Here is a 14,213-nt window from a genome sequence, read left to right on the forward strand (position 1 = left end):
AACAACGAGGATACAAAGATGGTAATATTACAATGGCCAAAAACCAGGTACACAATATGGAAAGGTCAGATTTACTTCAATACAGAAACAACACTGCTGCTACATCAACTACACTTAGATTTGTTACTACCTATGCTCGTAACACCAACTGCTTGCTGGATAGTGTTCATAGGAATTGGAATATTCTCCAATCTGATCACAATATTGCCAATTTCATTCCGGATAGATGTACTTTTTCATATAGAAATGGAAAAAATTTGAAATCCTATTTTAATCATTATAAGCGTTGTGATAGCAAACATTCTTTACACAAACAGACTACATTGTCAGGCAAAGCCTTATATGGATGTTTTCCATGTGGTCATTGTTCAAATTGTAAATATGTGACTACATCTAAGGCTTTCTCTAGTAGAAATTGCTCCAGGGTTTATGATTTAGGCTTTTTTGCCAATTGTAGCAATGATTGGGTTGTTTACCTTGCTACTTGCCATTGCGGAGCATTCTATATAGGGCAGACATCTCACCCACTAAGAACACGGATTTCAGAACATATGAGCAATATTAAACACAAAAAAATAACAAATGCTTTGTACAAACACCATTTAATGCATCCCACTGCGGAGTTTAATTTTATGGTTATTGATGTTATTCATGGGAATCGATTGAATAAAACTGAGTGGCATAATATTTTAAATAATAAAGAAAAAAAGTGGATCATCAAGTTAGGGGGTTTATTCCCACCTGGACTTAATGAATATTTATGAATGTTCAACCAATGGGAAATGGCTCTATAATATTTAAACAGCATGTTTTTTGTGTGGTGCTTTTATACACTGAGGAAGGCTGTGTCTGTCCAGCCGAAACCGGTTTGTCTGCTGTATGTATTTGTGAATACACATTTCTCTTGAAGTTAATTTTGCTGGCTCTTTGTGGTTTCCACTTCCCTGAAGACAATGCCCTCTGCTTGTCCCCATCTTCTGCTGAGGATCAGTCTTGAGGTGCAGTCATGGGCATATCCCTGCTCTGAAGATGGACTCGCTCATCCTCCTTTGCCAGTGCCTCAGATAACCAAGGCAATAGTCAGACCTAAGTCACCTAGATCGTAGTCATGGCTTTATCCCTATATGACATGACACTGGCCCAGAAATCTGCACATTTGTAGTAAATCAAACGTTTTGTGAACATTTTGTAAATAAACACATTGTAAATTTATGCAGGTCTAATTTAGATTATATAACATTTTGAGTGAATTTAATACCTTTAGTGTTTATGATGACTTTTAAATTAAAGAGTCACCGGTTAAAACTGCCTTTTTCTAGGAAATGGCAAGTGCATGCTGAAATGTCAGAATTAAGGATACCATGTTATTTTTTCTCTTCTTTGCCCTTAAGTCTCATGTGTGCTAGGTGTACTGTAACACATTTTCTTAACTAATGACCTAGTCCTGTCCAGATCTGCTTCTGTATAAATGTGTACTTTTTTCTTTATACTATAGACCACATCTGGTGAGAACATGCGTGATTTTGCCAAAACTCTGAAGAATAAATTCCGCTCCAAACAATATTTCAGCAAGCATCCACAGAGAGGCTATCTACCTGTGCAGTCATTGCTTGAGTCTAATGCCATAGAAACGTGAGTTCTATTCCTTGTGTGTTATACTGTAGTCAAATATTATACTGTAATTTGGAGATGAGAAAATCAATATGTATTTCTGGTCAGTTCAGAGAATCAAAAGGTAAACTACACAGCATGCAAATTTCTGCACCTCCAGTCTGTCCACAGAAAAGGTGAACTGTATAGGTGTGATGAATACATGTATTATATCATAATGAGAAAGTGCTGAAGAAATTAAGCCTTGTTTGCTGCACGGAGGTTGTCTTCTAATGTATTAATCCACTGGGTTTGATCCAGTACTGTCTTACTGGTATTTAGCTGATGAATAATGTAAATGAGGAAGGTAGTACTAGCTAGCTGTTATAAGCAAGGCCAGTTCCATTGGCATTATAAATGTTATAAATAAGTGCCAACAGAACTACTGTTACTTACCATATTAACAACGCCTTCAATAGACAAATGCACTTCAGACTACTTAAAGTCAACCAGCTGATGCTGGGATAGACTATAGTCAACTGAGTGGCTAATAAACTAACATATATGTGTAAAAAGGGTACTAGAAAAAGGATGCAGTTGATGAAGAATAAGTTTTTTTCACAGAGGCTGCACAGGAATCAGTAACCTATCCTATCTGAAATCTTCTGAAATGGTAGTACCAATGTATATCTGTCTTAAGTGATGCAAAGATGTCTTGTAGTTTACCTATCCAAGGTGGAATAAAGAAAATATATGGATCCACTACAAGAGCCCATGTACCATTAGCTCACAATGCACTTCCCTGCTGGCACTTGCTAATGTTGGCAAGTGCCCTTACTCCCACCACCCTGATTCCAGTGCACTGCCACTAAGCTAACTTTCCTTCGCAGAACCTGACCTTAACCCTAAAACAACTCCTAATCACTCCTTAAACCTAAAATCTTATCCCCTTACTAACCCTAACTCTGAGCCAACTTCCTATTGCTCCATAAACCCCAAATCCCCCTCCCCAAGTTTAACTCCGATCTACTCTCAGTCACTCCCTAAACCTAAAGTCCTCCTTTCCTCAATAAGGCTAAGATTGAGACAATTCTTGATTGTTCCCTAAACCTAAAATGTTCCCACCCCTCCCTAAATGTAAATGGTCCCCTCCCATTTCCTCTTCTCCACTTACCAGTCCTACAGTGAGATCTTCATTGCCTGCGACTGTTCATAGGTAGGTACTAGGCTATCTGCCCAAGGGGCTACGTAAGCCTAGCCAGCAAGGTACTATAGCTTACACTACCCAAGAAAGTTATTTTCCTGTGGCACTGTCCAGCAGAGACACAGAAGTGATCCCCGGGGTGTATTTCCTATTTCCCATCCACTCATCAAGATTTTTCTTAAGACTGCTAATGAAAAACTTTGCTTGACATAGATGGGTAGCTTGTTCCAGAGTATAGGAAGTCTCTGGGACAAGAATCTATACCTCCAGCATGTCCTGTTTATTGTGGTGACAAGGTTTAGCTCCCTGGAGCATGTAGCTGCTTGGAGGGATTGGGATTTCTTTAGGTGTAGCATGTCCAGCAGCTCTGGGTTTGACATAGCTTTATATGTTAGGCAGAGATCACCTCAGAGTAGGCGATATGCTACGGAGTAAAGCTGGAGTTTTTTGAGGCGGTCAGTGTAGGGCATTTGTTTGAGGCCAGTAATCCTCTCTGTGAGGTACTTCTGTGGTCTTTCCAACTGCTGCAGATGTCTTGTGAGGTACATTCCAAGAGGGGCATTGTACTCTATAATGGGTCTAATGAGTGACGAGTAGAGGGGAACAATGACCTCTTTTTTCCTGGATGAGAACCCTTTTATGATGAGGTATGCCACATAGAAGGACTTCCTGACTACTGTGGTGATGTGACTATCAAAGGAGAGACTACAGTCCACCTGGGTCCCAAGGTCTCTTATCACCCATTTGGTGTTAAGTAGATTGCTGCCTATGTGGTAATTCATGGGTACAGAGTTTTTACCGAAGGGGATGACACTGCAGTTTTTGGCATTGAGCTTGATGCCATGGCTCTGACACCAGGCATCTGTCTCAGTGAGGCCCTTCTGTAGGATGTCCACATCATTTGGGGACTTGACTATGGCTCCTAGTTTGCAGTCATCTGTGAACTTCATTAGCCAGAGGCCTTCTGTGTTAGCCTGCACTTCAGAGAAGTAGATACCAAACAGGAGAGGTCCCAGGACTGAACCCTGTGCTACTCCACTTGTCACTGCTTTGAGGTCAGATTTGGAATCTGCAACTTTTACAGTGTGGGTTCTGTCAGTGAGCCAGTTGGCAAACCATCTTGTGATGTAAGGATTTATACCTAGTTTAGTGAGTTTATCTATAATTCCAGAATGGGGAATGGTGTCAAAAGCCTTGGTGAGGTCAAGATAGGCTATGTGAACCACCTTACCCTCATCCACGGCTGTGGTGACTGCCTCAAAGAAGTCGATCAGGTTCAAGAGGCATGATCTGCCTTTCACAAACCCAAACTGGGTGGGATTCAGAGTTTGGAGGTTACAATGTCTTTGTTTATGAGTTCCATGATGATACGTTCCATGGCCTTGCAGACCAGGCTCGTCAGGCTAATAAGTCGATAGTTCCTGGAATCAGTGGAGGCTCCTCCTTTGTGGAGTGGGATAACTGTTGCTGTGCACCATTCAGTGGGCACAAAGCCTGATGTGAGGCTATTATTGAACATGGTTCTTAAGTGGGGAGCCAGTTCATTCTGAAATTCATGTAAAATGCAGCCTGGGATGTTGTCCGGTCCCATGGATGCTGTGATTTTGGCTTTAGAGAGTGCAGCTTTTACCTGCGTAGTTGTGATTACAGGGACTCTGCATTCTTCCTGTATAGATATGGGCCCTTTAGGGGGTGAGAGGGGGGTAAATTTAGCACTGAACCGATCTTCCAGGATGTTGGCAATATCAGTTGGTTCTGTAATTTTCGTGCCTTTGTGCTGTAACTCAGAGCAGATCTGGCTGTTGCCATCTAGATTCTTGACATAGCTATAGAATGCTTTGTGGTTGTCCTTGGATTTAGTGGCGATTTTGTTTTTGTAGCTAGCTTTGGAGGATCTTATAAGGGATCTCAGCTTCTTACTGAGGCTGACCAGGGAGCTCCTCCACTCATGGAATTTTACTCTCTTTTGCAACAGTTTCTTCCTTCTGTTGTACAGTTTGTTTATGGCAGGGGACCACCAGATTGGCTTCCTTTTTTTGGAGGATAGCATCTTGGTTCTGTTTGGGATAGCACGATCCATGCACTCGTGTAAGTGCTTATAGAGTGCATTTGTGTAGGATTCAGCAGTTGTAGCTGTGCTGTCCATCTGCATGGATGTCATGAAGTTCACCACTTCTGTCTTAAGAAGCATGAAGTTGGCTTTGGAGAAATTTTTTACTGTGGTTTCCTTAATGGGGTGGGGGGGTGGGATGTGGATATCAAGGGTGATAAGCTTATGGTTGGATCGGACCAACGAGGAGTTGACTTCAGGTGTGGAACACCGGTCATTCATGTTGGTAATGATTAGGTCTAGGATATTGTTGCCCTTGGTGGGGGTGTGGATAAGTTGATCTAGGGCATTGGAGTTTATGAATTCCAGAAAGCGTTGATCTAAGGAGTTGGTACACAAGTAGTTTTCCCAGTTAATGGTGGGATAGTTGAAGCTGCCCATTATTAGGGTGTTTGGTTGAACCTTAATATTTTACAGTACATCAAGAAAAGAGGAGTGGGAATCTTGGGGCATGGTGGGAGATCTGTAGCAAGCTACAATTTGGATTGCAGTTTTGCCCAGAGTTAGTTGCACTTGGATAACCTCGGATGCATTATGCTGAGCAACTAGCATGGAGGTGTGGATATCTTTAATGAATATGGACACACCTCCACCTTTGGTGTTTCGGTCCAGGTTACATGGCCGAAAAGTGTGGTATGAGTTATAGCCTGGTAGTTCAGGGGTGCTCTCTGGAGCCTTGAATCAGGTCTCAGTCACTGCACAGATATCTATGTTCTCCATATATACTAACCTAAAGAAAAATAATCTTACCCAGCTAACAAATTCCTATAATAACATCGCCAGATTTACCACTGGCAATCCCTTTAGAACCCACCAGTGTCTGAATCTAAGGCAACTAGGCTGGCTTGAACTTCAAAACCAACTGATAGTATCCCAACTCACCATTGCCCACAAGATCTTCTACCAACCCAACAGCACTTCTATACTTTCCAATCTCATCCTCCCTTACAAAAATCTGAATTCCCTGTGCTCTTCTAAGAAACTGCTTGCTTGCATATGCAAGTCTGACAACCTGGCTGGAGACTCTCTTTTTTCTAACACAGTGGGAAAAAACTGGAACCTACTGCCCAATGAACTAACATTACTTTCTTCCTTGCCTCTATTTAAACACAACCTCAAAAAACACCTCAAAACACACTGGTTATGCCCCTGCAGCAACCCTGACTAATCATTTGCTTTTTACTAATTATAGCTCCTTTTACTTCTTATTCCTTCTATTCTTACTTAAATTACTAACACGCGTAATGGATTGTTACATGCTAATTACTTAAATTACTAACACTCGTAATGGATTGTTACATGCTAATTACTTAAATTACTAACACTGTAATGGATTGTTACATGCTAATTACTTAAATTACTAACACTGTAATGGATTGTTACATGCTAATTACTTAAATTACTAACACTCGTAATGGATTGTTACATGCTAATTACTTAAATTACTAACACTCGTAATGGATTGTTACATGCTAATTACTTAAATTACTAACACTCGTAATGGATTGTTACATGCTAATTACTTAAATTACTAACACTCGTAATGGATTGTTACATGCTAATTACTTAAATTACTAACACTCGTAATGGATTGTTACATGCTAATTCCTTGTAAGATAAACTAACTGATGCTCCTAAATTAATATGCTGATAAACTCTCTCTAGTATAAGTATTAAACTTATTAGAGTAATTTCCTACTCTATATTATTATTACTTGTTGTACAGCATACTTTTTATTTCTAGGTAGTATTTCTTGTTGTACTTTTATTATAATCCTTTCTGTTAATTTTTAATTTTAAAGTTCTATAATTGCCGGAGCTTTTCTTCCCAGGCCTCTACTGAAAATGGAAATATATCCAGTTAGACTAGCCCGGTTAACAAATGTAAAATAAAATAAATAAATAAATTTTAAAGAGTGCCTCGAGTGAGTGCATTTTGAGATTTAGACTTCTAGCATTGAGTAGCATTACCCTCAGTTTTTGCTTACCTGCTCCTGCTATGGTGGTGAATTTGTTATTTGAACCCTGCCTAAAAAAGGCACTATAGGGGCAGCAAGAGCCTTAGCCAGTATCCGGAATCCCAGGGGTGACAGGTGTAGGCCATCTGTGGCAAAGCATCGTGGTCTGTCGACCATGTCATCCCAAGCAGACAGATACTGAATCCCCTTAGAATGACACCAGAAGCTTAACCAATTGTTGAAGTCAATAATTTTGTCCTTGTACTGTGATATCATTCTGGGCAATGGCAGAATGCTACTCAGGGCTAGGATCAGACAGCTCTTCCATGTCTCTTTTCGTGTAGTCCAGGGAGGTACATCTCAGGTCATTCACACCAACATGGACAATGACAGAGTCATATTTGCACTTGTTGTGGAGTGACCTGAGTGCGTGGTTTATGTGGTGGATCCTGGCACCTGACAGGCAGCTGACAGTAACCTTCTCCTTGTTTAGCCTGGTGAGTGGGACATCAGTGTGCCTGACTATAGAGTCACCTATGACTAGTGTGTTGGGTACGTTGTTTTGCCTTATTGGCTGTGGTTGAGTGGCACACTGAGTCTGTGGGCTATGTGTCATTTGGGTTGTGTTGGGGGATGGAGGTTGCTTGCATTTCTGCTTTGGAGGTCTCTGTTGCTTATACAGATTATTATTGAGAGCCTCCGCGAATGTTTTTGTGTTACTGTGTGTGGATTTTGGTGGTGTAGATTTAGTGAGACTATGTGATGAGTGTGGTGTGGTGCAAATGTGTACCTTCTCCTCATGACTGTCATGTTCAGTCTTGGTTGGAGAGAGGTTTACCTCCAGTTTAGCTAGATAAGTGCATCTCTCACAGGTTGTAGTGTTGGGTGGTCGGAGGAGAGGGTTGTCTGTGTACATGAGGCAGTTTCTACATTGCCTCAAGATGCCCAGATTCATCAGATAAACAGGAGAGAACACTGGGAGCTGACCCTTGGACATGCCTGAATAAAAAACTATTTTATAGGTTCATAGGTTTATACTAGGCTATCTGCCCTAAGGCATTTATAAGCCTAGCCCAAATTTTTGTGGCTTACGCCACCCCTTATATGAAAAAATACTGTGCCCATTAGTTTGTTGTGCCTCTGTCCAGCAGTGACACAGAGATGATTCCCGGGGTAAAACTATGATCTCCCATCCACAGGTCAAGATTTCTCTTGAACAGAGCCAGCGAGGTGCTCTGCCTCACATGGACCGGGACTCTATTCAACAGCATAGGGAGTCTCTGAGTGATAAATCTATCCCTCCAGCACATCCTATTTATATCCGTGCTAAGGTTTAAGTCGCTTGCTCTAGTGGATGTTCTTCATACCACATTGCTGCAGTCCTAACACTTGGGGTAGTCCGCTGTCCTGTCGTCGTCGAATACCAAAGTATATGGCTGGCGTCGTCGGTCAGCGCGGCATTAGTCGAGGACAGGACATCAGGGTGTACAAACCGGCGTCATATCCTCTTTCTTTTGCCCTGGCGGATGCAGAGATGCAGAAGCAGTTTGCAAGTTGAGGTTGGCGTCTCAAGTTTTTCAGACGGCCCGATTCAGTTAATCATGCTGGGGGGCTATTTGGTTTTTCTTTTTTGATTTTTTTTGCCTCAGTATTTTAAAGTGAATGTAAAAAAAGGGAATGAAACAAATTTAGTGGGAAACAGATTATTCCTACTGGTGTTACATTCCTTGCTTATACCGTGGTTGGCTACAGGTTAATTTGTTGTTGTGCTAGATTTAACAAGCGCACTATAAAGAAGATTAGGTGTACCAGGATTAGTTTGGGAAGGCGGTGTAATAATAAAATGCCGACAAATGCCTCCGCGATTCTCCAAAAAAGCAAAAGGAAAAACAACAAAGAAAGCCGCAAGAAAAAGAACCTCGTGTCCAGGACGTCCGGTTTTAGAGGGCCCAGGAATTAGACCAGGCCAGAAATTTGAAATTTCTTTGAGACTTCTTACTGCAAGAGGGAGGGCAGCAGAGTGGTGCTAGAGTGGCCAGGCGGAGGCGGCTGGGCTTCTCCAAGGCAGTTTTCCCTCCCTGCTGGGTTTCCCCCGGAGTTTCCCTGCTGTTTCAGGCAGGGCAGGTTTGTTTTCAGGTGCTTTTCTTTCAGGGGTTAGCCAGGTTCTGTTATCAGTAAGATGCCCTAAGATTAAGATAGCTGAATTAGAGATTAGCATTGGCTTAAGATAGCAGTGTTCCTGATTTTGAGTCTTCGGAGTTCTTGGAGGAGTCCTGCCCTCTTTTCGGATGCTTCTGGGATGATCTGGAAGACTTGAGCCTTTTCCTTACTCTGATTCTGATGTAGATGATTCTACTCTTCATGATCTCTCCTATTTTAATTTTCATTGACTCTTCATCTTCTGAGGATCCTTTTGATAGGAAAATTTTTTTTCTACCCTTTCTCTGGCCTTTAGGGACCTTTTGGAATTTCCCGGGCAGAGGATTTAGGTTAGGCTTCTGGTTACCCTGTTTCTAGACCTTGCTCCAGATGTTTTTGAGAGGCTGTTGAAGCCCCTCCTGCTCCAGTTAAACGTTAGTTAAACCGGATATGCCTGAAGCCCTATAGGGTATATTAAAGCCTAAGGTGAGTCCTAGAACAGCAGACCCAGAAAGCAAGTCTCTTAAAAGAAGTTGTTAGGGCCTTCTGTTGTTAATCCTTTGGCTCAGATAGTTTGGATTGGATAGAATATAGATGGGGAAAAATCTTTAGCACTTAACAAAGTGGCTATGACTTGCTTTAGATTGGTTTTGAGTGTTGAAATACAAAACTTTCACTTTCACATTTAAAGGTGAAAGTTTTGGCGTAGGTGTGTGAAAAGATTGTTGGTGTAAAGAGTGTTGGGATTTGGTTCATGTTTTCTTCAGATTGGGTTTGCTGATTTTGCAGGATTTAGTTCATGCATCTAGGGTTCATGGTTTGCATTGGTTTTGGATTGGTTATGCCTTACGCAGGGATGAGGAGGGTGATTAGCTGGTTTAAGATGCGACAGAATTTTGTTGGAAGACTTACAAAGATTTTGTTCAGGTTTGGAAGACAATCTGTTCTAGATGCTGAGGAACACAAGAGACAGTTGTCTATGCTTTATGTTAAAGCAGTTTTAAGTTTTCTAGAGACAAGGCGTAGAGATTGGTGACTCTTTTCAAGTTTGAACCAGGAGTTCTCCAGTCTAGGGACAGGGTGAGGGCTGGTGTAGGCAGAGCTCAGTGCTTTCTACAGGTAGTACAGGGCCTCAGTTATCTTAGTCTTCCTGGTGAGGGCAGGGTCAGTCCTTTCGTAAACAGACACAATGACCTGTTTTTTTCAGCTGCCAGAATCTTATCGTCTGGCAGCACCTTGGGAAGAAGGTTGGGGTTTTTTTCAAAAGCTCCTTTTAATTACCCAAGACAATTGGGTCAACAAAGGAAAAGGTTGGTTTACAGGGTTTTCTCTACATGCTCCAAATAGGGGCAGGCATTAATTTCCATCTCTTCAACACCAAAAAAGAGCTCAAAATTTCCATGTCTCTGTTGCTCAAAGAGGCACCAGCCAATTTTGATGCTCCCTGTAGGGCAACTCATTTATTCTCGCCTGTTCCTAGTATGCTAACGGTCATTCTCACGTGGAGACTGGAGGGCAAAAGTCACAAACTGGTACTTATCTTGACATTCCCTAGTTCAAAATATCAACGTTACAACAGCTTTGCATGGGTCTGGGCTCAGCACTTGGGATGACAACTCATTATCAAGAGCACCTTCATGTTCCATCCTATCACCTGCAGGAACACTGTCAGGTTCTGGCCTTTGGATCATTATCAGCTCTCTGCATTGTCCTTGCATTCTAATTTGCAGCTAGTTATCTGCTCTTGCAAGGAAGGAGCTATATCAGTTCTTATTTGGAATACGTGATAGCAGTGCTAAGATGCCTTTGGTGCTTCAGAACTTGGCTCGGTCCAAATTGGGCGTTGTTCTTTTGCATTTGGTGAGAGTATGAATAGAGCTAAGATGCCCTTGGTATTAACCATAGAAAATAAAAGCAGCTTAGTACCTTCCAAGAAATGCTTGCTGGTCCGGAGACACCTGCAAGCACATTATTCTCTTTTTAAGTCACTACCTCAATCTTGTATTCTCTTTACTTCGTAACTTCAAGCCTTAGGCAAAAGGCACTCTGTATCTCAAACTCACAAACACAAATATCATTCAATATGTACCTCCATCAAATACAAAAACAAACGGGAAGGCTGCAGGTGGCCCAGGAAAATCTCAACTCCAAGGACTCTACTTGCAAGTTTGGACACTGTCATTCAAATATTACACCAGCCATTCAACAATCTTTTGTGGTGGGCTCAGAATGTCACATTCAGACAAGGGACTCTGTGTGACCGGCCAGACGCTGAGTCAGCTGAAGATAATGTGGCCTCTCCAGCAGCAGGAGCTCATCTGAATGGAAATGGTATTCAGATGATGTGGAGTACAGCAGCAGCACCAGTTTGCATTACTGGCTTTCATAAGACAGTGTAACATGGACTGGCTTTCAAGTTTACTTCTTCAACATAACTGTCATGTGTAATAGACAACACAAACTGCATGTGGTCTTATCCCAAATGGGCACAGAACCCAGGTCAGAGAAGGGGCGCGGCAGGTGGAAATGGGACTGCGTTAAAGGAAACACAATCATGTACAAAGGTTTCTGCCAGGAGCAGGCAACTCCTTCTCCTATAAATTGGACAGGTTTGTCATGGATCCCCACAAGGGAAACTGCCATCATCACAGCAAAGTTTCAGAGATGTTTTCTCAACTAAAAAACCAGCATGTGCCGCAAAAGTTCTGCACACTTGGACACAAGTTTTGCGCAAAGGTGTCATCAGACAGCCTGGAGTTGGGAGGCCTGGTGGATGCTTGGAAAAATCTTCTGGTACCAAAGTTTCCACCTTTAAAGATCCTCCCCTCATTGTCATTACAGTCCATTCAAGACAAGCCAAGGATCAAGCTCATCATGCCAGAGCTTGCTCGATGAGACTGGTACCCAGCTCATCTCCCTTTTCTGGAAGTTCTGGCCAGATTCTTTTTGCCCTCTATTTTCTCAGGAAGTTGACGGGCAGGAAAATGGTAAGCTTGGCATATTCTGTTTTCTAACAGCAGGTCTTATTTTGAGGCAAAACAAGTTTTGAACCAACTATCTCAGAAGGTTGGGGATGATTAAGTGAGCCAGAAGACCTGGAAGCAATTTTTAGTTTGTTCAGCAAAAGATTTGATGTTTCCCACCATTGTTTGCTCAGTTTTTTGTGACCCATTCTTTGGACAAAGGTTTGTCTTTTCTTCCATTAAGTCTCTTGGGCAAGAAGGAGAGCTCAATTTTGTGTTGACCCACTCACTTGCAACAATTTCAGTTCAAGTCCAAGAATGGCCACCATTGTTTTTAAGACCCTTTTGCTAGCCAATTTCTCTTTGTTTTGGGAGAATAGATTGCCCCTTGAGAGCATTACTCCTGCTTGGATTGTGTGCAATTTTTGTAGGTTGAAACTCACTTCACAACCTTTTGAGCTTTTTGTGCCTGCTGAATATCTAAAATATTGTATTCCCTGCGCTGCTTTTTTATGCAATTTCTCGTGCAAGAAGGGAAAAGAATTGCGACCCTTATGGTGGAGCCTTTCCTGATTTTCTAATGATTTTCATAAGAGACATTACTTTTGTTTCTTTGCTGCATCCTTAGAGGCAGCCTGTTAAAGGCTTTAAGCCAAACTATTCATTTTTCTTGTATTTTATTTTGTAAAGGGGGCATAAAAAGATTTTCCACAGCTTTGATGTACATTCAGTTGGCATTGCATTTATTAAACCAAAGTATCAGGGTTCAGTCAGTTGTACAGATCCCAAAATTGCTGGAATTCTCAGCTTTGTCCTGGCCATTGCAAAAAGGGGTCTAATTAGTTAGGTTGGAGGTTGCATGATTTTTTCCCATCATCAGGCATGCATTTGTTTCTGCTTTCTGAGTTCTCAGGGGGCAAACTTCCTGTTTTCAAAGGCAGGGTGGCAACTAAGGATATTTGCATAGCAACTTGTTAGTTCACTCTAAAACCTGGGCTGGTTTTCAAGCACCTCTACTCCAATCTAGGGCTGGTTTTGCCTTCAGCTATAGTTTTGGGTGCCTGTGTTACTCCTGCTTATTTATTTTGTGCCAGCCTCCCCTTGCCTCTGCTTTGGTTATTCTTAGTACAGTTTTGTTCTACCATCAAATCTAGGATGTTCGTTGCCAGCTTTGTTGCAGGGCATGTTGTCAGCCTCTACCCTGTGTTGATTTGCCAGCCTCCCTATCCCTAGCTCCTTCTGTGTTTTGAAGTTTTAGGACTGTTACATGGGTGGCGTAGAGTGTAATTTCAGTTTTGTACCATATATTCCATGTAGATGTTGTGGTGTTTTTTTTGGACTTAGCCTTTTAGTTTAGGGTCTTCTGGGGGTGGTTGACTGGCCAAATCACGCGACTTATGGGAATGGTCATTGCATATATATACTATATCGTTGGAGGAGTGACTGTCGCTTTTGGTGGATTTGGATTATTTGAGGTGGAGCATGTCCATTAATTCCGGGTTGGACATGGCCTTGTATGTCAGGCACATGTCACCTCTGAGCAGACGGTATGCAACTGAATAGAGCTGAGGTTTCTTCAATCTGGCAGCATATGACAGATTTTGGAGTCCCTTTATCCTTTTGGTGAGGAACTTTTGGGGTCTCTCCAATTGCTGCAGATGTCGGGCGAGATACATCCTGAATGGGGCATTGTACTCGATCATTGGTCTGATAAGTGAAGAGTACAGGGGAACAATGACCTCACTAGATCTGGATGTGAATCCCTTCATGATCAGGTGGGCAATGTAGAAGGTCTTTCTAACCACTTTAGCAACATGAGTGTCAAAAGAAAGGCCACTGTCAACCTGGGTCCCCAGGTCCCTGATAACCTCTTCTGTGCTTAGTGGATTGCCACCTATATGGTAGCTTGGGGTTACCTTGTTTTTCCCGAAGGGTATGACTATACATTTTTGGCGTTTAACTTCAGGCCATGGCTCTGGCACCAGCTATCTGTTACTGTGAGTCCCTTCTGAAGGATATCCGTGTCCGATGCACTTTCCACTATGGCTCAGTTTGCAGTCGCCTGCAAACTTTGTCAGCCAAAGTTCTCCCATGTTGGCCTGTACTTCTGAGAAGTAGATGCCGAACAATAGGGGCCAAGGACCGGGCCCTGTGGGACACCACTTGTGACCAGCTTGGAGTCTGACATAGCGCCAGCAACTCTAACCCTGTGGTTTCTGTCCTTAAGCCAGTTTGCAACCCATCTTGTG

The 14,213-nt window shown here is 42.3% G+C and overlaps 1 protein-coding gene across 5 annotated transcripts in view; it reads left to right on the forward strand.

The window, feature by feature from the left end:
- DRP2 (dystrophin related protein 2) overlaps window positions 1-14,213 on the forward strand; it is a 4,029,288-nt gene that overhangs the window by 3,483,331 nt on the left and 531,744 nt on the right. For 4 of the 5 annotated variants that reach the window (XM_044057116.1, XM_044057114.1, XM_044057115.1 and 1 more), the window contains one exon: window positions 1,496-1,632. In XM_044057116.1, coding sequence (XP_043913051.1) covers window positions 1,496-1,632 — 137 coding nt within the window. Of the gene's footprint in view, window positions 1-1,495; window positions 1,637-14,213 lie in introns of those variants that run through there. The other variant, XM_044057118.1, reaches the window with a different exon arrangement.

The sequence above is a fragment of the Protopterus annectens genome, chromosome 15.part0, assembly GCF_019279795.1.
Source record: "Protopterus annectens isolate FY-2018-M chromosome 15.part0, PAN1.0, whole genome shotgun sequence".
NCBI classification, from domain to species: domain Eukaryota; kingdom Metazoa; phylum Chordata; order Ceratodontiformes; family Protopteridae; genus Protopterus; species Protopterus annectens.